Source organism: Lepisma saccharinum, chromosome 27 (genome assembly GCF_977018435.1).
Source record: "Lepisma saccharinum chromosome 27, izLepSacc3.1, whole genome shotgun sequence".
NCBI classification, from domain to species: Eukaryota; Metazoa; Arthropoda; class Insecta; order Zygentoma; family Lepismatidae; genus Lepisma; species Lepisma saccharinum.
Window position 1 is genome coordinate 8688000 of NC_139255.1, and position 27535 is coordinate 8715534.

At 34.6% G+C, this 27535-nt stretch overlaps 1 protein-coding gene across 1 annotated transcript in view; it reads right to left on the minus strand.

Moving 5' to 3' along the window:
- The window catches only part of TfAP-2 (transcription factor AP-2), a 497362-nt gene extending 470705 nt beyond the window's left edge, over nucleotides 1-26657 (minus strand). Inside the window, exon 1 of the mRNA XM_083113497.1 lies at nucleotides 26072-26657. Within this exon, the coding sequence (XP_082969623.1) occupies nucleotides 26072-26074 (3 nt within the window). The 5' untranslated portion in view covers nucleotides 26075-26657. The remainder of the gene's footprint in view (nucleotides 1-26071) is intronic.
- Between the last annotated feature and the right edge of the window lie 878 nt (nucleotides 26658-27535).

Consider the following 27535-nt stretch of genomic DNA (forward strand, 5'->3'; position numbering starts at 1 on the left):
GATGCATTCTGGTGCATGAATCGATATGATGCATTTAATTTTCTGTGTGTACAATCCAGATGCGTCCGTGATTGTACAATCGCCTATTCGCGAACGACTGGAAGAACTTTACCACGGAGAACATTGAAAACCATATGGTGGTGAGGTATTTTAAAATATGACAAATTATATTTTTATAATCAAAGTATAGTATTAATTGCACTAAAAATAGTAACTTTTGTGCATAAATTGCATCTAAAACCAGTTATTTCATAAAATTATTATTAATTAATAATTATGCGCATTAATTTATTATAAGCACCTTAAAGACCTAAAATAGAGTTTTTAAAGTCCTAAATCCCTATTTTTTAGCACCTAAAAAACCCTTCCCTAGTTTTTAGGGACACACCTAAGTCCCTGAAATTTATAACCAGGACTAGGATTTTTATGACCTAAAATACAGCAAAATATGCAGAATAAAAATGCTCTTATGACCTAAAAGTTTGAAAAATATGCCCTTACAGCTGAATTATTTCAAACATCAATATTTAACATATGCTGAGATATTTCCACAGTCCAATTTATGAGCCCTGATTTGCAATGTACATTGAATACTTTCTGTAAATTCTCAAATAAAAATGATCGCCTACTGTCGGTCAGCAAAGCCTTGTATAACACCATTAAGCCTTGTTTCCATGATTATGAAAAACTAAATATGCTGACCAAGGCAGTAATTTATTTTATTAAAAACATAAACTAAACGTAACGTTTCAACCTTCTAGCAAGGTCTTCTTCAGACTCTGTATCAAGTACAAAAGCAACAAGATACAAAAACAGGGTATTATATATACACAAACATTACTCCCTCCAGACTATTATTAATTTTTTTCTAAATAGTCTGGAGGGAGTAATGTTTGTGTATATATAATACCCTGTTTTTGTATCTTGTTGCTTTTGTACTTGTACTGAAGAAGACCTTGCTAGAAGGTTGAAACGTTACGTTTAGTTTATGTTTTTAATAAAATAAATTACTGCTTTGGTCAGCATATTTAGTTTTTCAAAAGCCTTGTACTGAGAATAGCTTTTTTCTAGTTCGGCTGACACAAGAGGAGCATATTTGAAGTAAACAATGTCACTCGGCACAAGTTCTTCTATAGTATCAAGAGAAAACTTGTATTGCATTGCAATAGGGGATCTCATAATTTTGTAGAAAATAGACGTGACCTACACTTCGAAGAAATTCAACAATAAGCATATATTTGCTCAGAGTTATTTTGGGCCAAAGTCCATTTTTTTTTATTTCATTTCATTAGAATGGTTTTCACCATTTTTCAGTAAATAAACTGTGACATATAATTGTAAAAAGATCAAAAACTTGAGTGAACATGGGAGTATCAACGAATCAACTTCAAAAATAGCTGCATGTTTCTTGTAAATGCGAAAATATACTGAATATGACCGAAAATCTATCAAAATATGCTCTATCACGTAGAAATGGCAAAATATGCTTAAATATTCCCTTAAAAAACACATTAATTTAATTAGTTGCTTCGTAATATGATTTTTTATATATTTAGGAAATTACCAAGAAAAATATGCTAAGTCATAAAAATTCTAGCACACATTCTGAAAAACAACCTTGTATGGTGTAGTATTGCCTATTTGGCCTGTCTACCAAAAGCAGTAAGAATTTTAGGCTACGTTTTACTGATTCCTTAACAATGACCATTTGCTTCCGATAAGACATTCATTTGTAGGAGTCGGGCCTGTGCCTACCCTCTCTTGTCTGCGCTGAAACATTTTCAAAATTAGTCTTTAGAACATTTTAATTGTGGACAGAATTCAATCAATTCACTCCGCTGTCTGAAATTGCTTCAGAAACGGCTGAAACACGTGAAACCAGGGTAAGTAGAATCAGTGTTGCATTGCTTCACAGCACAAACGCAGGTTCGTGTTTGCGAGTAATTATACACGACAGAAAGCTTATTTTCCCATGGTAAGAACTTCTGCGGGTGTCTTGTTTAACACGTGCTTAAGCGTCATGGCATTTTTGGAACTTCCCTTCTCAGAGTCATTTCTATGGCTGTGTAATTACACCATATCTCAGCGTAGATTCCTTGCAATTAGTAAACATTCCAGCGAAACTTCCAAATAGATGCTCCTATTCCCATGGCGCTTTGCGTACCCTTTCTTGGAGGCAATCATTATGCAATATTTTTTGGATGTTTTCAAGAGCCGTCGCTATGTTCTAAATCCTACAAAATTCACAAATAACATCTTTTTGTTATGACGAAGGCCTAATGAAAGGAACTGAATGTTGTCGCTGATATAGAATCTGATAAGTTTTAATTTCTTCCATGACATTTTCCAATTAAACTTTTATGTTCCAAACGCTATTTTAAGACGCATAAATAATCTCTTTAAAATCTTGCATGGAAGAACCAACATGGTGGAAATGGAACCCCTGAGGAGAATGTGCAAGTTGTTCAACTCAGTGTCTAGTAATAACCCTAATATCGATCTTTTCAGATTTAAAAGTCATCGTATTTTCTGAACACTGTAGCTTATACAAACAGGACACAATTAAGATTGTTATGTTCATAATCTTACCCTAAATTAGACATTATCTATATTTTTGTTTAACCTTATTTAATATAAAATACTCTTTCAATTTCATTGTCGTATGTTTATAAATGTGTCTCTTATATGTAAAACTTATTACTCAATATCTCTATTACACTACTACTATTTACTAGTGTTGCCCACGAGACGAGACGAGACGAGACTTTGGTCTGTCCCGTCCCGTCTCGTGAAAATGCTGTCTCGTCTCGTGTCTCGTCTCGAAAATATTCGTTTGTCCCGTCTCGTGTCCCGTCTCGAAGGGTTCTGTCTCGCCTCGTCTCGTCCCGTCTCGTTTTGTCCCGTCTCGTCTCGTAAAAGTGATCCGGGATATCATGCCAACAAAAGTCAAAAGTAGCAGAAACACGAAATATTTTTCCGGAAAGTGGGATAAAGCTCCAAATATTTTACTCATTGCGTGGTGAGAATAAATAAGGTTCGTTAATCATGAGGACATTAATATTAAAAATGCAGTTTGTTGGTTACTGATTGCTAGGTATCTTATGAAATCTACTTTGTGGTTTTTCTCGCTTCATACAACTGTCTATCCATCGTACATTTATACCAAGTTTGTTAGAACCTGTCCCGTTTCCCGCGCTAGCAATCGCTCGACAGTTTTGGTGCCAATGAGAAACGAGAAAAAAGTCGTCTGCTGGGCAGCGAGGAGCGAATGGAAGCCAGAAGAGAGGAGCTTACGTAGACGTTGTTGCCACGTTGCGTATTTTAATTTGCTGCCTGGCTTTGGCTTTCCCCAGCACGGAGTTCAGGCGGTCTTCAGCAGCAACACCGCTTGGTTTATGCTAGAAAAGCCAGCGATCAGCTACCGCGGGAAGCCGGACAGGTTATAACAAACACGGTATAAGTGAGTGCTCTTTTTCATTACTGCTATACCTTTTGGAAGTCTTGAAACGTTTTCCAATCGACCTTCTTTCTTTCTGAATGTCGAACTTCCGTGCACTATGAAAATGTACATTTTTTCTTTAAATTCTAAGCTTGGCGCTGGGGAGCAACAAAAAAGTTTTTAAATGTGTAGTACGAACACAAAAGACTATTTAAAATTTCAATATTTAGTATATTACAAATATAAAGCATTTATTGTTCTTAATATTGTTAAACATATTCTATGACATAAGTTTCAAAAAGTGTTTCTTTGTGATATTGTGCTGTTTCTTATGCTCAGCTTACTTACGCACATACTTCTTTGTTTTCCCTTTAGCCTCTAAGTCCGGTACCACCACCGCTTGATCTAATTTATCCTTCGGCAGGCACGCATCTAGAAATATATGTCGGGGGAGGGTGTCTGATCCAAGTGTTTCAGAAATAATGATAATAATAACATTAACGACAACAATTAAGCAAATGTTTAAATTAATGCATTAATATAATTCATAGGTCTATTCACTTGAATATGTAAATTAATCAATTCTATTATTGTTATTGCATGACATGTTACAAAGATGGTAGAAGAATAGTAATATAACAGCACGCATATTAGCTAATATCTAGCTTACGTGTAGTTAAGATCGTCAAAATCTGCATAAAAACAGCTGTCCTGGCAAGAAAATTAATGTCCAAAAAGGTGATGAATTGAATATTTGCTGAATAACAAAAAAAGATGTTACATCCAGTTGACGAAAAATAAAGTTCCTGATTAATATTTTATGCTCATTATTATAAGTAGTAGCGTACATAAAACTTCATTGACACTGTCATTCAAAGCAGTATGATCCCAATAGAATCCTTGTTTTCTAGTACGTTCGGCAGGAATATGTAACCCTCGATTATGCTAAACAAATATATTTTTTGTTTAGCTAGACCAAGGCCCCAGGAGGATGCAAGAAGCCTTTCCTGCAAAAGTGTATGTTTTACGAAGCGAAGAAACGTGACAAAACCACCACGTATGGAAGGCAAACCTGCATTAATTTTATATCGCACGTTTACAGAGCCGTGCCTCCTGAAGTTATAAAAATCCCAACTTCAATGATTCTTTTAGACATGCTATAGTTGAAAAAAATATGTTTAGATTCACCCAAAGTGCATCATTATCAGATTATGCATATAACGTGTTATTGGAATCAACATATTTGTGTAAATTGGGTGCCTCCCCGATGGCGTAGTAATAACGTCGAGGTCTTGTAATGAGGGTCCTCGCGTCGATACTCAATGGAGGCACAAAGTGGATCGGATCGCACTTTAAACTGTAGGTCGGTTTGCGATTTAGCCTATTTGCGAATCAAGTGGACAAAAAAAAAAAAAAAAAAAAATCAACCTTAAGAATATTAGAATAAACTAATTCACCCGCAGGTAAGTCAAATTTCACATATCCTTCTTCATCCTCGTTCATAGACTTCCTGCAATACTCTTGTGTTGCATCCCACCAGGTGCGAAAAATGTGAAGTTATTATTTCCCCGTACTGCGTTATTTCTTTTCATAACAGTAAGGCTAAATTCTCGTTTTATCTGAACTTTTAAAAAATGTGCAAAATACGTCTCTATCTTTAAACAACCACCCTTTCCCATGTATGTGTAAAATAATCCCACTCTGTCTTAGAAAACCTCTTCCTACGATCAAATGAAGGAAACAACTCTCAAGTCTCAACAATTATAAATTTTTGCTTAAATTTCCTATCATTTATACGAACAGTAGCACATATCACGTCCTTTGGTGCAACACTGTCAACAGCTAAAGTTACTTTCCTCGTCCTAATAAATTTACTTCCAACCAGTGACGGCGCCAGGGAAATTTGACTGGGGGGGGGAAGGCTGGCAACAAAATATTGTAAGGGGGCAGTCACATTAAAACGCCCGAAAACACTACACATATATATACTTATATATTAATAATTATAATAATAATAATAATAATTATTATTATTATTATTATATTCATGTATGGTGTTTTGTGTGTGTCTTTTATTTAGAGTGGACGTTTACTGCCTAAATTTACTTCTTGATTACGAGTTTATCTTCACATGATTCGTTTTAATAAAGACATTAATTCTTTTTTATTGGTAAGTTGCGTTGTTTCTAGTGGCCTATTTCAGTATTGAAAGACATTCATAATTTTATAATTCATCGTCTTTCTTGAGATGAAACTACTGATATAAATATTTAAGTTATAAGATAATAATATAAATGATGAAAATAATGCTTCGAAGAGTTTAATTTTCTTGCAAAATAAACGTGACGTTGGAAGAAATGAATCTTCTTAAGTATTAGAAACAATGTGAGGCACTTAGTGAAGTGCAATTCTCCTGTAGGAGAATTCTGCTCTATGTGCTTTGGAGAACTCATTGCGCACCTTTGGTACGTCCAGGACTTGACATTTCTTCTCAATGGAAAGAACAGCCAAATGAGGCAGTTTGCATCCAGCATCCTGTTTCGAGCAAGCCTTTTCAAAGATTTTAAGGACAACCATCTTCGTAACGCTGAAGAGTTTTGGGCAAAATTTGTGTTTCACCTTTCAGGAAAATGTTATCACAGGATAAAAAATCAGACAAAGGTTACAGTTATCTCATAATTCAAGAAATATTCTGACCTTGGCAATACTTACTCTTACTCTACCACTCCAATGTATGTCTGTGCTACCCAATTACAGGCACCTATGGAGTTCGTGGGAAGAAGTTCTTCGATTTTGATATGTACGAGAAAGAGCGAAGAGTGGCAAATCCTAATAAGCGTTCTTTTACCTGCCCGCGATATGTTTGAATCGAATTTTAAGTGTAATTTGCATTTTAAGGTTCACGTTCCATACATTTCCAAATAATATCCCCTCATTAGCTTCAAGAGTATCGAAGAAATCCCCTTTGTTAAGGTTTCCTCAGACTCATCATCTCGAAATTCAAGTCCCTGAATAGTAAGAAACCGCGATGAATCCACAACTAACATGTAGTGACGGGTTTTCTTCGATCACCTTTGGTCCTGGGTTCGATACCCAGTGGAGGCATTTTAAACTATAAGTCCAGTCCCGATTAGCCTTACTGTGCATAAAGTGGACTTCAAACGCCAAATCAACCAACCAACCAAATCTTGAATCAACTTTGAATGTCTTTTAATAATTAGCGTTGTCACTAACGACAACGATTAGAATAATTTGCACGTACTACAGATGATGTCTTGTGGTCCTGAAAATATTCGTGATGTTTTAAAATCATCCACATTCAACACTTTTTCCCAGTTCTTAAGACTGGCTAAAACTTAGGTTAATCTCGGCTATTACAGGACATAAATGAATGAGAAATCACCTATGCCCAGGTCGGCGCTCGAATCTTGGACGAAACAAATTAATATTTGTTAATCAAGTTGGTATTATAAGCAGGAAAGTGATATCATGCAGAATACACCACTTTTAAAAGGTGAAAATCGTCATACTCTTATAAATGAACTCTCTTATTATTCGATATTTAATTAACTTCAGTTGGGGGGCCCGGGTGGGGGGGGCGAAGTGTCTGACATGGGGCGTCGCCCTGACCCTCTGGCGTCGTCACTGCTTCCAACCCTCTAATAACTTCGCTGCTGATAGCCTCACCTTCGAAATGGAAGCTTGTGTGTCGGCGAATAATACAAAGAACTTGTGTTCACTGTCCCTCTTTCATTCAAAGTCTGCCGTTTTCCTTTTCAGCTTTTCCTGCAAAACTTCCTGTCAGCAAGCAAACCAAATTACAGAATTTTTATTGCCCCTCCCTTGCATCAACTTTCATTCCTACTTTAGGCCTGGATTTATGGCACGTACCCGCTACTGCAGGTCAACCTCGCCCTATGTTTGGTGTTTGCCCCCTGAAGCAAAGGTGTCCATTGTTCAAAGCGAAACCTTTGTCAGTGCAGTGGGGAACGGCGAAAAATAGTCTCGGAATACACCCTGGTCGTAAACAAGCTCCCGCCACCCTGACATTGCTGTCAGCTTCCCTCTGAAGTTCGATAAAACTACTTTGTGAAATGTGTTTAATAACGAGTGAAAATGTAGACAGTAACAGTAACATAAAGTTACATGCATTTTGCTCATAAACTTGAAGGCTAAATTTACAGAATAAAAAGAACAGCTACAACATTCCTTCATCTGATTTACAGAAAGGATAATCGTGACTGGACCCACAGTTTAAAGTGGGGTTCAAATCACAATGTGCCTTCACCGGGTATCGAACCCGGGACCCCTTGATTACAAGGCGACGATGCTACCACTGTACCATCGGGGAGTCCCCTCATAGAACAAAGTTTCCTTCTAAGACGATTATACAGAACTTAGTGCACTTCCTTCATTTGAAATCTGTTCTATATCAGCCTCAGTATTTCGTTATTACAATCCAAGGAATAGTATTCTCCTTAAATAAGAAATAAAGAAATAAAAAAAAAACCATTGGAAATAATCTTCAAACGGACGTAAAAAAATCGAATCCAACCACCTGCAGAATGCCTGAGGGAAACAACAAGAATTTTCTCAACAAAGACATATCCGAAATTTCCATAACATTCTAAAAATTTCGCAACCCGTGCAAATAATCATGTGGTAAAATCTTGTCGTGGTTCCCTGTAAACACTAAAATCACAAAATTACTTCTTTCCATATTTCCCGTATTTTCTCCTCCTCTCAGCTGTTCGGAGTGGGATAATGCAAGATTATTTGTCTCTAATTATCTCCTTCTCTTAGTCTTGCTTATATCTTGGACTCCTTAATAACTTTCCCAACAACTCGTTATCAATTTGTACTGCCATGTTTCCTACAATGCTTTTCCTACTTCCTAATAACAATCACTTCTGTACACCCTTTGATGTAAAAATTAAATAATAAAAATAAACCATATCCGTCGGTCCGTTTATCTTTCCAACCTATAGAGCTGAGACTATTTTTACAAGATAAACCTTGGACGCAGACATTCCACGATTTTTGGCCCCTCCTTCCACCTTCTCTACCTGCCCTTTTACTTGATGTTATTTAGAATTGTATTAGTATCTGGAGTACTATCGTAACATAAAGTTATTTTTTTAAAAAAATGGGGAGTAACGCTGTGTTTCGAAAGAGTATAGGAAATAAATTTAGGTATTCATTCATGCTTCTCTCTAGAATAGTCTTCTTATTTTAACTTAATACACGCTTATCAACGTTTCTAATTGAAATACTTTATTCCAAGCAAACAAGTATTTGCAACTGATTAAAAATTTTGCTTTTATTTTTTCGAGACATTCGAGACGAGACGAGACTTTTCAAAAGCCGTCCCGTCCCGTCTCGTGTCTCGTCTCGAAAACGAGACGAGAAAGGCATTCCGTCTCGTCCCGTCTCGAATTTGAAAAGGCTTGTCCCGTCTCGTGTCTCGTCTCGTTTTCGAGACGAGACACGAGACGAGACGGGACATGTCCCGTCCCGTGAGCAACACTACTATTTACATGTATATAAGCTCTGTTCTTTTAGACTTAATGGCTTGTTATTAATAATATTACATATACTAGTATACAAATATTACATAAACTCTATCAAATCAAGCAATATCTCAAATCAGTCATGTTTATAAGTATGTTGTTGATTGAAATGGCATATTTCTCACTTGATGTAATATTATTTTTGTATTTTGTATTACTTTCTTGTTTACTCTGTGAACACTGTAATTGGGCATGTGCCTGTGTGTTCGAAATAAATAAATAAACACATACACAACACTGCCCTTGGACACCAAGATCTAGTTCACTATTCACTGTTTTCGATTTCAATTTTCTGACTCTTGTTTATGTCTAAATTCTAGTATTATTCCATATAGTTTATAATAGTTTATTTTATTGATAATTTTATACTTTTCATTTCAAATTTGATGTGTGTTTTCATTTTTCCGTTTCATTATTATTTTATCGCCGTTAATTTTTTATCATATTCATTTTACGATTCTCATTCGAATTGCTTTTTTCATTTTCCTTATCTTGTTCCTCTTTAAATTTCTAGTTAGATATTTATTGTATTAATGTTGGTTTTGATTTTTAAGTCATTGCTTTTTCATTATTTCTGTGTTAGGATGTTTCGATTGAAATGTTATTTTCGATTAATTATTTGTAATTCCTTCATTCATCTTTTCCCAGAAATTAAAGTTTCCAGCTGTTGGTTGATATTGAAATTGGTCTTTTTATTTGATCAAATTTGATTGTTTTAAAACTTCACGTTTCGTACTGACACATTTTTTTTGCAACTCAATGTTGTTTTTCTAAATATTTTTTAAAAATTTTATCTAGTTCTTAATTATATTTTTTGGTCGCTGTTTGACATCTCAATTTTGGTCTAAATTTTGGATTCGTGACCTAAAAGTCCGCGTAACGCTCTATACAGCCAGACAATTCTAAATGCATGAGATCAATTTGGTGCAATTTTGCTTTCTACTAAACGATCGTGTGCGAACTGTTCAATTCATGCATTTTTAGTGCATCACTAGGGGCATGCATATTTAGTTTTTGACGAAAAACGAAATTTGAAAAAAAAAACAACATTGTAGTGTTGATTTTTCATGTTTTTGAAAGGTGTGAGATGCATTTTGTGACCATGTTTTGTCACGAAATAGTGCGAAATGAACTGCAAAAAAAGCGAAATTAACTCTTAAACACGCAATTTAGGGTTTATTCACCGACGAGGCACCTTCTGAGGTCTGAATTATCCTGAGAGTTATGCAATTCCCGGAAAATTGATTAATTCTGCAGTTAATATTGGAGAAACAAAAATTGACTCCTTTACACAGAAATAAACTTAATACTCGGATAACTACATAAATGGGCTATTAGAAGTGAAATGTTAATTCTGTGGAATAAGTGTAGTTTTTAAATCAAATTTAGGATTTTATTAACAATTTTAAAACCAAAATGACTTTTTATATACCACTTTTGATCCAATTTTTCAAAGCTATAACACCGATATTTCATTTTATTTACCGCTTTTGAACCCGAAATTGACTCCGTTTTTATACTGAAATTTTGTTTTTTTATTTACCAAAAATATGTGCCTCTATGAATCACATAAAACAGCAGGCTATAAATATATTCTTTGATGCATTTCTGTGCGTATTTTGATGGATGAAACATGTTTGTGTAAAGTGACATATTTTGGGTTATATATGCGTGAAGTCTGTCTGGCTCGAGATTCGAACTGACGACCATTGAGGTTACAGGCTCCTATGCTTCTACTACATCCGTGTGGTCGGATACACAAATAAGAAAAATATTGATAATTGCCTTTCCATCGCATAAAAAGTTTATATTGAGGAGTACAATTAAAATGTGCTAAGATATTTAGTATATATGCTACTGATTGATTGATCGGCTTTATTTTACTTCGCTTCTTGTGAAACTTTTGACTAATTTGCGAAGATGGGAATGAGTGATGATGTGATGAAATTGATGAATGGGCTCACAGACTTCCATGCCCAGGCCGGGATTCGAACCCGGTACCCCTGGTGTCTTAGCGCGATGTGCTAAACACTCAGCCACGGGGACCGGTTACATGTTACTGAAACTCAACGGACCTTTGGCATGCGAATGGGTGATTTTTTTCAAATTTTCCTCTCCATTCGAAAAACTTCTTGGATATTTCAAAATATGAAAAATTACATCAGCTTAGAATTGCTTCTAGAGCATTGACGTGAATTTTCGTGTAGTTTCCTTTCACTGTTGTCTAGATATTATCAAAAGTTTAATAGACTTACGTAATCACGAAACTATTGATAATATCTAAACAACAATGAAAGGAAACTACACGAAAATGCACGTCAATGCTCTAGAAGGAATTCTAAGCTGATGTAATTTTTCATATTTTGGAATATCACAGCAGTTTTTCGAATGGAGAGGAAAATTTGAAAAAAATCGCCCATTTGCATGCCAAAGGTCCAGCCGAGCCTTAACAGATAAAAAAAACCTAAAAGAAACGACAGAAGACGAGAGAAAAGTAAGAGAATGAAAGAAGTCAAGTAGAGAAAAAGAGAAAAAGGAAATAGAAACAAATATATACACAATAGAAAGGGAAAATAGGATAAATATAGAAGCGGAAAAAGAGACATAAAGAAGCAAGAATGGAAAAGGAAAGAGGAAAGAAAAATAAAGAAGCGAGAAAATGAAAGGATAAAGAAGAAAAATAAAATAGATAAAGAAGCGAGAGAGAAACAGGGAGAGATAAGGAAAAGAAGAGATAAAGAAGAAATCAAGAGAGAGAGAGAATGGAATGATAAAGAAGCGAAGAAAGAAAAAAACAAGGATAGAGAAGTAAGAAATAAAGATTTAGAGAGAAAAAGAAAAAGAAGAGAGAGAAAGAAGATAGAAAAGAGAGAGAAAGAGAAGTGAAAAGAAGATAAATAAAGCCGCAACAGAAAGAGGTATGAAGAAGCAAGAAAGAACGAGAAAGGAAAGAGAAGAGAAAGAAGATATGTAGAAGCGAGGAACAGGGAGGGACATGGAAAAAGGGAAAATAAAGTAGCGAGAGAAAGGGAGATAAGGAGAGGAAAGAAAAAGATGGAAGAGAAGTAAAGAAGAAAGAGAGAAAGAGAAGAAAAAGATAAGGAAGAGAAAGAGAAAGGGACACAAAGAAGAGAGAAATTGATAGACAGGAAAAAGGAAAGAATAATAATAATAAACAGACGACGGAAAGCGACAGAAGGAAAAAAATGATAAATAAAGAAAAAGGGACATCGGCTATAACAGTATAGGAAAATTAATTAAATTTCCGAAGCTTGCCTCCTCCTACATTTTATTAAACTCCACCTGTATATGGAATGAAGCAAATGTGGATGCATAGTTCGTTATTTTAACTCATGCCACATACATTTAAGCTTATTTTGTGATCGAATACACTATTATTATGATTTCTATTCTTAGGGCCAATATGCAGAATAGAACATTTTTCTCATTAATCTAGCTTAAATGAACTTAGAGAGAGTGAAATGCTAGCAATTAAGTAAAGAGACATGTTGAATATTTAATGAAATAAAGAAACTTTTTTACAACCTCAACTTTCCCATTCAAACGTTTAATATGATGAAAAATTCGAAAAAAATATAACAAAAAATGCTGGCTAGAATTAAAAAAAAGTGGAAAATAAAACGAAAATGAGTCAGAGAGAGAGAGAGGAAAAAATAATTAATCAATGGAGACTTGACATGATCTCGTAACGAACAATTTCAACAAGCTTTTCGCTTCACTCGCCGAACGAATTTGTTTCGCGGACTAGTCGCCAGGAGGCGTTGCTTTCCTCGGGGCATTTCATCCGGTTTGGCGGCGTGCATGAATTTCATGAAACGGCGCACACAACTTCACACTCAGCCGGTAGCTTATGCATTTGCTCATCGGAATAAAACAAACATCCGCAATTTTGTTTTTTTCGGAAAAAAAAAAGCTCTATTTGTATATTACCAAGACGAACTCCCACTCCGCAGTCCTTTGTATAAGCCTGGAATACAGATAAAACCCCAATCCTATTTCATATCGTATAGCTGAAGTTTTCAATCGGCTTTGACGAATAAAAGAAAAAATACACCGGCAAATTAGTAGAGAAGCTAAAAATACTTCAACTCTTTATGCATTCATTTAGTTGCCTTACACTGCTCCAGTCTGATTCAATACGCTACACCTCACATATGAAAAGAATAACCAATTCGAACGCCTATTGAAAATCAAACCTTTCTTTACCTAAACAAGGGTAGGACCATATATAACGGGTGTGGATCAGTATTTTCACAAGCGTACATATAGTTACTTCTTAAAAGTAAGTCACAGTTACTGGTATTTGAAAAGTAAATGTAAGTTACTTTTACAATTCTTTTTTGCTGAAGATTTTCATGAAAACAAATCACACATGATCAACGATCATTAATTGTAATAAACCTATAAAGACTTACATGTGCTATATTTATGTTTATGGTACGTAATATAAGTCTTTAAGTATATATATATATTATTCGGTTTCGTTGAAAGAAAACAATCTTACTTTACTCTCATTAATTAAAATTCTTCTTAATTGTTGTTAAAGATTTTAAAAGAAAAGTTGTTTCAAACTGCAAGTGACAACAACTAACATTGAATACTATATAGAATAAGATAATATATTCCAAAGAAGAAAGCATTATTTTAAACGCCAGGTAGAATAATTATATTTTAAGAATTAAAAATTTTTGGTTGGAAGTAAGTTTATAAAATATTTGATTCATTTTAATTATAACACCATTAAGCCTTGTTTCCATGATATGAAAAACTCAATATGCTGACCAAGGCAGAAATTTATTTTATTATAAAACATTAACTAAACGTAACGTTTCAACCTTCTAGCAAGGTCTTCTTCAGACTTTGCTCCAAGTACAAATGTAACAAGGTACAAAACAGGACGATGTATATACACAAACATTACTCCCCTCCAGACTATTAGAAAGTTGTTGTGGAACATTCTAGCAGGTGGCTTTCCCTGTTTTGTACCTTGTTACATTTGTACTTGGTGCAGAATCTGAAGAAGACCTTGCTAGAAGGTTGAAACGTTACGTTTAGTTTATGTTTTATAATAAAATAAATTTCTGCCTTGGTCAGCATATTGAGTTTTTCATTTTAATGAATCTATTAGTGTAGTATAAATAATGTGTACATAAATCAGATTCAGTATTTGATACATGTATACGTTTGACTCAGGCTAGAGCTCTTGCGATAATGTGTTTACTTTCTTGTGAACACAAGATGTTCCTTGTTATAATGAACCCTATGCACAGAAGTAGAAAAGTGAACTGTACACTCTATTTTCCTATCAAGGTCTGATTTTCTATTTCAGTTTAGTGCGAATAGGCTACTTTAATTATAATTTCTTCTATTTAAGTTTTCACTTTAGAATTAGGCTTTAGATACCACTGTAGCAATAAACAAAAGAAAATGTATTATTTGAATATGTAATTCATCGCACGCCGACCACTGTAATTCACACAGAACTTGTAATGCATGATATCAAGGTTGATGCATTTCCAGTGCATCAATTGTTTCTTTGAAATGAACGTCTTAACTGATGCATTTTACTGCATCAAAAGGAATAGCGGTAGATTAAGGTACTATTTCATGCATTTCTCTTTTATGCATGAAATGTGAATCGTTAGATTATATACTTTACTGTGCTAACGTTAACATGCATATTTGTGTCAATTGACGTATTTCGTGTTTCTCGTCTAGGTCATTTTAAAATTATCTTTTAGTTCATCAATTTCCGAGCCACAGTGGTAATATTGTCTCATAACACATTTTACAGACATTGCCATTTAACACACAAATTGCACGTTTGTTCCGTCCCTTAAGTAACAGTACTTCTCGAATAACAAAATAGCTGGCTCCTCCATAGTTGCTTCATAAAGATTCGGTCTTCTCACTTCAACGACAAAATGTACTCAGACAAAAATGCCAGTGAACATTTGAGCCCCGTAATAATACTACTTTAAAATGCTGAAGTCTCAGGGAACTCATTTTAAAACAAAATCTGTCTCTCCAATCTCGTGGCTTTTTCCGTACTAGCGCGTAAAATTAGGAACTTTCTCACAAGAATATATAATTCGCTTTATTTCGCTTTAAGAAACAACGAAGATCGTCTTTCTTATCGCTGTTACAGTTAAAACGAAGGGTTCACATCCCTACACACAACTAAAGCTAAGGGAAAAAATATACATGTATTCAGAATTTCATAATTACCACATTTTTTTTTAAAGTGAAGTATTCACTTTAAAAAAAAAATGTGGTAATTATGAAATTCTGAATACATGTATATTTTTTCCCTTAGCTTTAGTTGTGTGTAGGGATGTGAACAAGTATTGTTTTCTTATTAAAATAAAGATACGTCTAACTTATTTCTAGCGGTATCAAGTTTTATTTATTACAATTGTTTATTATTTTTGTTACTTAACTGCACCTTTTTTAACCTCACGTCTTCTGTCGTGATTGGCGCACCGAAAGTACCGGTATTTATGGAAAAATCAACTGCCTGAATGAATACGAGGAAAGCAAAGCAAAATATTTATATAGTAGTTCTATTTCGTTCAGAAATATGGAGACCAAATAGAAAGTGGCCTGACCTCCACAACACCCCTCCTTGGTAAGACACATATTTTTCTTTGCTTACGAACTAAAGACGCCACAAAATTACGACCAATTGTAACGCTTAGATTAAAAATATCTTATGAACTTTTTATCCGTTTCTTCACACAAGAAAGATTTATTTTACATATTATATGATAAAATATTATGATTTAAATATTATCAGCTATGGTGTATGAGATTGGGAGAAATATGTTTTCAGTTTTTATATGTAATTTAAATATTTCTTATTGTGTGAATTTCGTGTTGAACATAAATTATGAATTTTTGAACATTAAATCCTTAGAGAATTATCCTCTAATAATTAAATTATGAAAACGTAGATGGTAAAGCATGTATCACGTATATGGGAGGGAAAGGAAGGTTACAGAATGCTTTGGAATCCTAAAGGTGAGAGCTTATAGGAAGGTTCGGACGAAGGAAATTTGTATGGAAGGTCATGAATAATCTGCCCCAAAGGAAACAAGGAGAGATGTGGGTATTGTGGCCTATATATCTTCGGGTTAAGGAGTTCTACAGTATTAGTTAACTAATTTTAGGTCCGAGATAGTCAGGCACGTATCTAGAAATATATTTGGGGGACCGAACCAAATGTCTGAAAATAATAATAACAATAATTATGTTAAATTAACATAATTATAATTATATTAAATTAATTAAAATAGTATTAATCAAAATGTTCAAATTAACTAATATTACGCGTATGTTTTTATTATATGAATAGGTAAAAAAGACGGTATAAGTATAGTAATATAACATCACGTATTCATTATCTAGCTTGCGTATAGTTAAGGTCGGCAAAATTTGTAAAGAAATGCCCTGGCAAGGAACTTAATGTCAAATAGGTAAAGAATTGAATATTTATTGAATATAATAAAAGAGGATGTTAGATCCAGTTGAAGAAAACTAAAGTTCCTGGTAATATTTTATGTATAATATTATAAGTAGTATCAAATCTTGCATAAATCTACCTTGGTACTGTCATTCGAAGTGGTATGATCCCAAAAATAAATAATAATAAATAATCCACGATTAAACAACAAGCATGTATTGTTATTATTTAATTTTAGCGATTTCATTATTTTCATTATTTAATTTTTGTACTTTGTAAGTCTTTGGGGGAGGGGAACCGGACCCCTTGGACTCACCTAAATACGTCCTTGGAGATAGTGTGTATAAACTAACTTACTTTAACTTGTTCTGTAATGAAAATTTCCGAGTTGTGTACATTCACAAGGAGAGGAAGCATGTCCCATTAACCGACAGATGAGTTTTGTCTGCAGATGATTCGACTTTGGTGGAGGTGGGACCTTCAAGTTTCAGCACTGTTTCGTTTCAACGGAAGTGTCACTGGAAGTGGTGGATGTGAAAATTTTCCACCAGCTTAAATTTCGCATGACCTGGTCTTTGTCGAGGAATGGCACATTCCCCATGGCTCCACCAACACACTCAGAAAACTAAGTCAATTTATTTGACGCACCTAATGGTGCTGATATCCGACTGGTCTCCTTCTACCAAGACATGATTGAGAGGCTTCATAAAAAAGTGATAGCCGGTCCTTGTGGCGTAGTGGTTAGCACATCGCGCTACGACGCCAGGGGTCCGGCATGGGATTGGATGTTTCTGAGTGTCTATTCATCAATTTCATCACTCATCCCCATCTTCGCAAATTAGTCAAAAGTGGCACAAAAAGCGAAGTAAAATAAAGCAAATCAATCAATCTAAAACTGATAATCGTTATTTTACATTACTTTGATTCACCTTTCTAAATTCACAGCTAGCCAGCACATGTAAAAATTTGACGGGAGAGCAAATGGTTTAAGATCGTGAATTTCCGCTGTCATCCAACTTCCGTATAGAAAGACCATAGCAGCTTTTTAAGTATTTACGCCCATTACATAGATAATGTACTTTTCCTCATATAAAGCACCACGCTATTATTGGCACTAATATTGTTTAAAGGGAATGCTGTATGTCTTAATGGTAACCCTATTGGATTGGATTGATTTGGTGTTGTAAGTCCACTTTATGCACAGTAAGGCTATTTGGGACTTGACCTACAGTTTAAAGTGGGATCGGAACCACTATGTGCCTCCACCTGGTATCGAAACCGGGACCCCTTGATTACAAGGCGAGTGGTAGCCCTATTAAATAATAATTAAAAATAAAGGTAATATGATAATTGTGTTTTTAAAAATATATTTATGGTGAACTCATCTGAAATTTATAATCATAATACATGATAACATATTGAAATTTAAATAAAAAAAATGGTTGCCTAAGATTTTTGGAAATTAACAGGCACACTGTTAACGGCAGAATATCACTACTTTTTAAGAGTATAAAGGAACAAATAACGGGTCATTTTGTAAAAAGAGAAAAGTAAATTTATTTGTAAATCGTTGGTTTTTTTAGTAACTTTGGCAACTAACTCCGAACAGTCAAGAGAAGAAACAATTTCTAGTTCTAATTCTTAAAAGACAGGAGCAAAGCGACGAGTCAAACCAGGGAGTTATACGGGGCATGGGGCTGGAATTTTATTAGTCACTTATGGAATAATTAATTTTTTAAGCGCTCTACAAACATGCTTAAGATAGTGCACAAAGCACATGAACGCAAAGAAGAAAAGTTGAAAATGCCAAAATATTGCTCTGTATAGTGAAAACTAAGTGAAATAGTGAATGTTGTCAATCTTCCTAAAGAAATATATGGGAATCACAACACATTTATTAATATTATATTTACTAAGCTTTAACTAGCTTGATACGTGAGGAGAGATTCATAACATAGAACTCAAAAGTTCTATTTTTTTTAACAGTAGACAGAATTGAAACAAATGTGTACTTTTGTGAAACAATAGATGATAATTTGGCGTGTGAAAATACTGAAAGCCATTGAGATTATGAAAATGGACGATAGTGGTGTCTCCGTGAGGTGGGTGGGGGATGAAATAAAGAGAAATAAAGGAAAAAGGAACAAAGAAAGATAAAACAAGAGAGAGGAAAGAGAAACAATGACGTAGAGAAAGTAAAATAGACAAGGAAGGAAATCGGAAGGAAAAGAAGAAATAAAGAAGGAGAGAGAGAGAGAGAAAGAGAAAGACGGAGAAAGCGAGAGAGAGAATAAAATAGAGAAACAGCGGAACAAAGAGAAAGAAGGAGAGTGAAACACAGACAAAAAGAAATGGAGAGGAGAGAGAGGCTGGAAAGAAAGAGCTAAGAAAGACAATATTAGCAGCCATGATTACCGAAACAGGACACACCAGGAAATATTTTGTCCACTCTTGAGCCCACCAAAAACAAAATTCTCTGGAGATTACATGGAGAGCCGACTGGGCTCTGCTCTATGTTTCAAGAGTAAAATTAATTAATTTTCAGAACCGTGATGCAGTAAATGCAAATATCAAAAAGTGATTCTGTAGAAACACCCTTTCTCAGTTCTCAGGTAAAATTTGAAAATTTTCTGTCAACCGGTTCTGAAGATAATCACGACCAAAGTTACCCAATAAGCTTACACAGACTTGAAAAGGCAAGTGCTCAGGTTATAAGATTTCCTTAACATTGACTCCATGAAAATACCACTGAGAATCTCTAGTAAATGAGATTAACCAAAACTGACTTACAGAAATAGTTCAAAATAAGAAAAATGAAAACCACAAATGCACAACTGTCTACAAGACCACACTTAATAGGTCCCCATTGTGGACGCAACGGATGACATCATCCATGAAGGCTTCAGGTCTTCATAAACAGGACAGTGGATGATGCTTGTACAGACCAGAAGGTGTGCCGTGGCGGATCGGATTGGGTGGAATTCACATGCGATGTTTATGGGTTTCAAGTTGGAACAGCAATTTGCGATAAAAATAAGGATATACGTCATTACCTAATATATACAGTTCTCCGTGTGTGATGTTCGTAACGCCACACAGCTCCTACAGCTTGTAGAATTATAATTTGACCAAAGCGTTAGTCATCAATCGACTGAAGAGAGTAAAAATAATGAATAATTGATCGTAAAGGACAAATAAAAAGGTGATCAAATCGATGCTTAAGATCTTTAGGGATCTTTAGGTAACGCCTAAGAGTGTTACAATATTAATCTCGTGAATTGAGAAATGATGTCTTGACCATTTTCATCAGGGTGGTTACATGGAAGCATTGATCAAATGGTATTTCTCCATGTTAAAAAAAGAAGAAAAAAACAATAAAGAAAAAAATGTGTATCCTTTCTCCCCCCCCCCTCCTTGGCCTTTTGGGTTCATTTATTTATTGATAGTACGCACATTCTGAGCGCTACTTAAAATACCTTCTAGTTTCAGACCTTCCCAAAAAAAAAATAATTCAAAGAAGTTCGACGAGAACGAATCAATGCTGCTCTAGACTATGATGATTAATAGTTTGTTATTTCATTTGTAAAGTTCATATTCTCTAACTTGTTCAAGAGGCACAAAACGCGAAATAAAATAAACTAAATCAATCAATCAATCTAACTTGCTCAAAATAATGCAAAATACGATTTAGATTGTGCCTTGCAAGCAGTGTCTGAAAATTTGACTTGCCTGGAAATAGTTTTGGTACAGTGCAGTCTTCTACAAAATGACCGAGAGTATCGTACACGCGGTATATAAGAACACTACAAGTTTATCGCTTCAAAAAAAATAGAGGACACTAGATGAACTATCTCGTTTCAGGCGAACTATTACTGTTTATAGTAAATTTATGTCTTCAAAACATACATTTTTTTAAAAAAATAATAAAAATTATGTGTTTGAGATTTTTAATAAAAACATTTTTTCACGTGTTTTAAAAATTACAAAATTCAAATACCACAGTCATTCTGCATTTCAAATTAAAACTCATTAAAAGCAGAATAGAATGACACCAATTTGAGCTCTCTACGTTAAATACGTTTTGATCCACAGCTGTTTAAAAATTTCAAAATATCGTCAAATTTTAGGATTTTTGCCTTTTTTGAAAGTCAATAACTCAAATACAAAGAGCCGAAAAAATCTGAACGTTGGCAGTTTTTGTCCTCTTGATACATACAATGTATAAACAAAAAACCTAAAAAATCTGAATCCTAAAGATTCAAAAATAATTTTTATCGCTTGATTTGACATGGAATGAGAATGACCCGTAACAAATTACGATATCATTATCTATTTCTGGAAAAAACCACTCATGTAAGGAACAAATACAAAATAAAAATGGGACTATCTAAATTTTCCACGTTTCTTTTCTTTAGTGCGATCCAAAGTGTTGATATCTACAAATTGCAAGTTTTGATAATTTTAAAATACTTTCACGCTTCAATGTGAAATAATTGGAAGCGCAAGTTTGCACTTAGGTTCTTCACAATATTGAAAGTATTATTTAGCTAAATGTTAAAATATAGACTATATCAAATCAGGAATATAATTCACCTGAACTCTGTCCGAACATTGAAATTACTTGCTTTTTATCTAGTTTTCCGCTTCTATGAACACATGGGAATTTAATTCAGTACCCAAATACGTACCACACCCGTTGCCAAAATTAATCATCTTTCTGATTCAGATATTCGTAAGTTACTGATTAAAAAGTAAATATATTCACTGGATTTTTCTTTCGATTTTAGGCTACATACAATTACATATCCGCAAGTAGTTTTCACTGCTCATTGTTAAAAAAACTGCTTTGTTGTAAAAATATCAATTTCATCTAAAAAATGTAATCAACATTTTGTAATTTGAAATTAAAAAGACACGATTCTTTGTATTAAGTATAATAATGACTGTGCAAAAACGCATTTACTAATAAAATGCTTTGGAACACCGATCGTAGAGAAAATGCTCTATAATCCATACAAGCATAATAATGCGATAAATGTTGGATAATGATAGACACATTTGTTTAGTTGTCAGTGGTAGTTTTCATATTGAGTATTATTACACAAAATCTTTCTACAAGATAAAAAAAACCTATCGTTTTTACCTTTACTAAATACATAAAATATTTACGAATATTATTTACATTCTTATTCAAGTACCCATAAAACATGCCATTAAATATTGCTTGTCTTCTTTTTTTAGAGCACATAATTACTTCAATTAAAATTTGATGAGAAAATAACACTTTAACCACATCAATTAATACTATCCACACTATTTTATCTATTGGTTTATTGATCTATAATGCTACTATGTAGTACAAATTGCTTTTGCTGATATTATTGTGTTCTGCTGTTTATTAAATTTACACAGCAAAGAAATTGTGAATTTTAGGAAAGTTCACTTTAAGTTTTGAAAAAGCATCGTATGTAATTATATTTAAAAAAATCCTAATTTAAGAATCACATTCTGTATCAAATGTAGTTACAACATTGCAAATATTCTACAAAGAAATGTGTTTGCTAAATAATCCATATACCAAACAACAACTAAAAGTTTTTCAGTCGCTACTTTCGTAGTATCAAAATCCTGGCCTGCTCTGAGGGGCAATTCTTCATGCATGGGGGATATTTTAATTTTACCATTAAATGAATCGGTATCGTAACTGTGTATTTACACCGTTATTTAACTGTATAAATACATAGGCTTATGAACAGTGCGCATTCTTATGTACACAACTTCAAGGATCTGTTCGGAGATGAATAAACTTGTCTGAATTCCGACACATGTTTTTACAAAGTCACGAATACAACGTTTACTCCTCTGAGCCATATATTCATATAAACCACCCGGTCTCAAATTAATCTCCAATTACAAAGTGAACCAAGATTTCTAGTGTACAACAAGTAGAGAGAACTTAATATGCCTACTTTGCTTCCACTAACTTAAAAACGTGAATTGCTCAGTGAAGTTACAAACCATGTCATTTGATCTACATAATATTATATGAGCAATTCCATCGTGACGGGTGTGACATTAAGACAAATTTACATTCATTTTTAAACTATTTTCTTTAATTTTCCCTGATGAAAGGTATTTAATTGCAGAATATTCCTCCACCATCTCAATTTTCATGACTTTGTGACCTTCCTCAGTCTTTCATAAAACTCTGTGAAATATATTGTGAATATTATATTCACAAAGCAAGCTTTACTCAATATTTAGATGATTTTGGTTACTAAAAATGTTACTACATACTTTTTTATGAACATTTTTTGCCCGTTACGGATGTGACGTCATGCACATGTAGAATTATCATAAATAGATTCTTCAAACTAAGGTTTGTTTCAGAAATGAAGTATTATACTTCAGAGCTTAAGATATAGAAACAATCAATGAGAAAATTAGAACGAAATTAGAATTAATTTAGCTTTCTTATGGTAATGAAACTAAATTAAGTGGAGACACCAAACATAAAATCCCACTTCTACTATAAAAAGTAATAGGGTTGAAACAATATATTATTTAAAAGCCATAAAACTAATGTTTATATTAATAATTCCAAATTCTACATAGTTTTCTCTTTAATTTCGTATATAAAAAGTGATACTCTCAATAAAAAATAAATTAACCTTGTTTGTCCACTTTCACATGGAATGGCTCATATCTATAATTCACTAAACAAACTAAAAGTTAGATATCTCGGTTCTTCTAAAGAAATATGTGTATCAACATTTTTTAGATTGCTAAGTCACTTTTCTTCGACAGTGTGTTTTCTGAGGTATTAGCTTCAGAGTGGAAAAAATGCTTTCAAAAATGGTTTGAGCGTATGCAAAAGTTAAGGGTGAATACTTTGAAAAGCAATAAAGCCATTCCCAGAATTTCACATGTCTTTTTTCATATTAATTGCAGAAACTTTTCCAGTAGCCCTCGTAATAACTTATAAGACATGCAAGATTTGATATGTGAACAAGATACGAACGTCTCAGTAAGTCTCACCATCTGTGTAAATGAATGAGGCAGACAAGTATTCAACGGTCTTAACCGAATTACATAGAAATTTTAAAAAAATCATGTTTTTAACCGAATGACGTAGAATCAACAACAAATAAATAATAATTCTCCCTGAGTTTAAAGTTCTATTATGTCTAGCGGCCATAGTATGGTATGAAATTAATTGAACACTTCGCTGCAGTTTTGAATGGAAGCGAAAAACGGAAATACATGAAAGCGTTAGGTTCTGTCCATCTCTGAGAATAGTGTGATAAATAAACGTGACAAAATCTTGTGGAAAATTTTGTTAATTCTCTTTCCACTAAGACAAAAGCTTTGTTCATGTTTGACAGATATCATGCAAGTAATGTATCGTTGTCAAAAAACCACTATAGATGATATAAGTAGAGGCCGCTTCGAAGAATCCATTGAAAGAGCCACGTAATTGTCAATACTTTCTAGTCTTAGACTAATCTTACGATATTTCGTCTAGTCTAATCTTATGGTATTAGTTGTAAAGCTTCGTCTAGCGTTCATTAAGAAAAAAATAACTGAACTTCACACAACATCTTCCCAAAATTATTAACGTTTGTTTTACAAAGCGCCGTCAGTCAAAAAAGAAAGATCAGGTCATGGTGATATTTCTCTACCTGACATTTTCGGAAGTTAGGTCAAATTGTTCAAAAAATTGGCACGTTCAAACGAGGTACATGTAATTGGAAATTAAGATATAACATCTTATAAAGTTACCGCAAATTGGAAAAAATCCAGTGTTGTTTTTCCACATTCATTCAGAATTCCGTCAAATCAAAATAAATTTACATGCAACTCAAACGTCTTTATTCAATTTTTACCGAATTCTTCGTATTTTTTTTTTTTGTATCAGAGGACGTGAGCTTATCGAATTCTATTGTTTTTTTTATCGCACGCACATTCGCAATTATTGTACAATTGCAATACACACACACAAATGTCCTGTGCTGTGACATTAAATACAACAGTCCAAGAATTAAACATTGAATCAGACTACTGATAATAACTTATAAGACAAGCGAGATTTGATATGTGAACAAGATTCGAACGTCTCAATAATTCTCACCATCTGTGTATGAAATGAATGAGGCAGACAACTATTCAACTGTTCAAGATTAGAAAATGTCTGTCTTATCCCTTGGCATATGATGACATTCCGAATTACATGTAATTGTTGATGCAGACATTACTTTTATTTGTCGAAGACATTCTGTATTAAATATCAAAGACACAAAGGAACGTTCTGCCAAATTGTGGACAATTCTTAGAGTCAAAAATTTGTAGAGACATTGTAAATTACCGTAACGGAAGACTTTTTAACAATGTACTGATATAAAGTTTAAAAACATTCAATGTACAAAATTTCTGAAATCAATGAACTTGATTTTGTTGTTGATGCTGATACTGGAGAAATGTTATATTTTGTATTTTTCCAGGTTTGCGTTTCTTTTCTATAGCGACAATGAGGATGAATAATAAAATTGATGATCGCCGGACCATCGCAATGGCAATATGAAAATTGCTGTAGTTCATTAGTTAAATTGCTTTTATGCAAGTTCCGCTTCGATAATAGCAAAATTAATAGCTATGTCATTTTCAAGTAAATGGAAAATATCCGGGTAAAATATTTTTCAAAAGTAAAACGTTATTATTCCTTCAGCTATAGTATAGCTCCATAATTTAGAAGGGTATTACTTGTTTGATCTTAATTACGCATACATGAGAAACGCCCGGCTGATACTTTACGGCACAGCCAGCGATATTACCACAAGTGAACAACGTATTCGTTTTTTTATATCCATAGAAGATCGCGTACATAAACTAACATTTGTATTATCGTTGACTGCGAAAATTGTACGTGGTTTCATATTTATTGACTAGTTTGGTTTATTTTACTTTGCTTTTCTGGCACGTATGACTAATCGCGAAGATGAGGATGAGTGATGATGTTATGAAATTGATGAAGGGAAACTCACAAGAACACCCATGTCCTGGCCGAGATTAATTAAAAATTTATCGTAATAATTACTTGATAATAATATTTTAAAAAACTGGAAATATTTATTTTTATGCTAGTATATAACAACAATCTCGCTAAATTATCGACCACAGCCAAAAACTATTATATGTACCGTTCATAATAGATTCTACCGTACATACTATATTGCTTTCATACCTGGAGCGTTAAATGTTTTTCTGGGAGAAGCATTTCAAAATTTCCGTGTGCTAGATGCAAAACAATTGCATGTTTTGTAAGGGCACGCTGTTATTAATTCATTGTCTGCACCAGAACGTTTACTATAGTGCCTTGGGATATTTGCAGATGAGCGGATATTGTTTTGGTTTTGCAGTAATTGAGCTGTTAGTATTCTTGGCATTGTTGACTTTCACCGCTGCCGTCGCCCCATCGCTTCAAGTGTCAAATCCGTTCATTGAAATCGCGCTATATTATTTTGTCATCACCGACGGCAATGTTGCGACACACCAACAAAAGGAAGAAGCATTGTTACTCACCATGCTGACGGCAAAGGGATGACGATGGATATCGTCACTTCCTGGCCAGTCGGGAACCGGCCTTCTCCGATCGTTACCAAAGACCGCCACGCCTTCGGCTGTTGTGGTACAGCTTCAACAATACCTCCGTCGCCTGCCGGGATGAAGATGCTAAACGGGTGTCCTTCCCACAAGAAGATCTCCACCCTTTTTCTCAAGTCACTGAAGGCGATTCTGCGTATCAATGGTGGTTAGCTTCCTAAGCGGGTGTCGAAGTCTTACTTCCTAAGACGCACAACCAAATTGGTACACGCACAAGCACATGATCACAAACACTTCGTCCAGTTTTGATATTTGGAGCACCGATGGCTGTCACCTCCTCCTACCGGTCGGAGCAGAAGGGTCTATGTTGATGGAACCGGCTGCCGAGATGGAGTACAATCGTGAACCTCCTGAGGGTGCGGCAAATGAAGAACCTCTGGCCCGTGCAGCGGAGTTTCAAAGCGAAGAGGAAGGCCACGACTGCCTCAGGGGAGGTCGGTGGAGGCAAACCATGCGAGCAGACCACTCGACCAGAGGAGCATGTCTGCAGGTACGAGCAGCACGTTGGTTGTTGTTTGTCCTCGTCAAAAAGAGCTGGGAATCCACAACTTTGCCGCTGTGGTGAAGAGCGGGGGGAGGGGGGGGGGAGCCGTGACTTGAAGAGGTCTTTCGGTGGGCGGGGAAAGGAAAGCTTATACAGAACGTCTTCAGTATGTACCTCGCCTTCATACCACCCCCGAAACAAGTACGAATCTTGTATAAAGTTCGGTCCAATTAGATCACCACTGTTCTGATCTGTTCAAGACAAAATAAGATTGACGATGAGGATAAGGCTAAATCCTGTTATGAAAATATTGAAGTCACGATGATCACGACAAGAAATTTTAATGCGTAATTCACGTCCATCACCGAACTTTATGTGGCTTGGCTGCTTTGTTGTGTTACAATGTCAGTATCACTGCAGTGATCACGCGGAAAAAAACAATACTCGCGTTTTGGTTGCGCAGATCACTACTGTAATCCACAGAATACTTTCGTTTTTACCCATTATTTGTCAAAATTTCTCTGGTTTTGTGACGAGAATGCCCTTTTCGAAATATTCTAGTTCAGAGGTTCCCAAACTGTGGTACGCGTACCCCCAGGGCTACATGAACGACTTGAAGGTATGCGATCAGCTCGGAAGAGAAATGTCGAGAATACCCACACGACAACATTTTTACTGCAGATGTGTAGACCAGACTTCTTAGCTTTAACACTCAACAGGAAGATATGGCTGATTTTGTCACTGACAGTCTAATCTTTGTTTCATATATTTTTGCAATAAAATACTCTTTCGAAATCTATAATAGACTAAATTTTTGAGCCGAATCTCCGTTTGAAAGTTTAACACAACCAGACATCAAGAAACTGTGTCAGGCATATCCTTGTCAATCTGAGGATTTA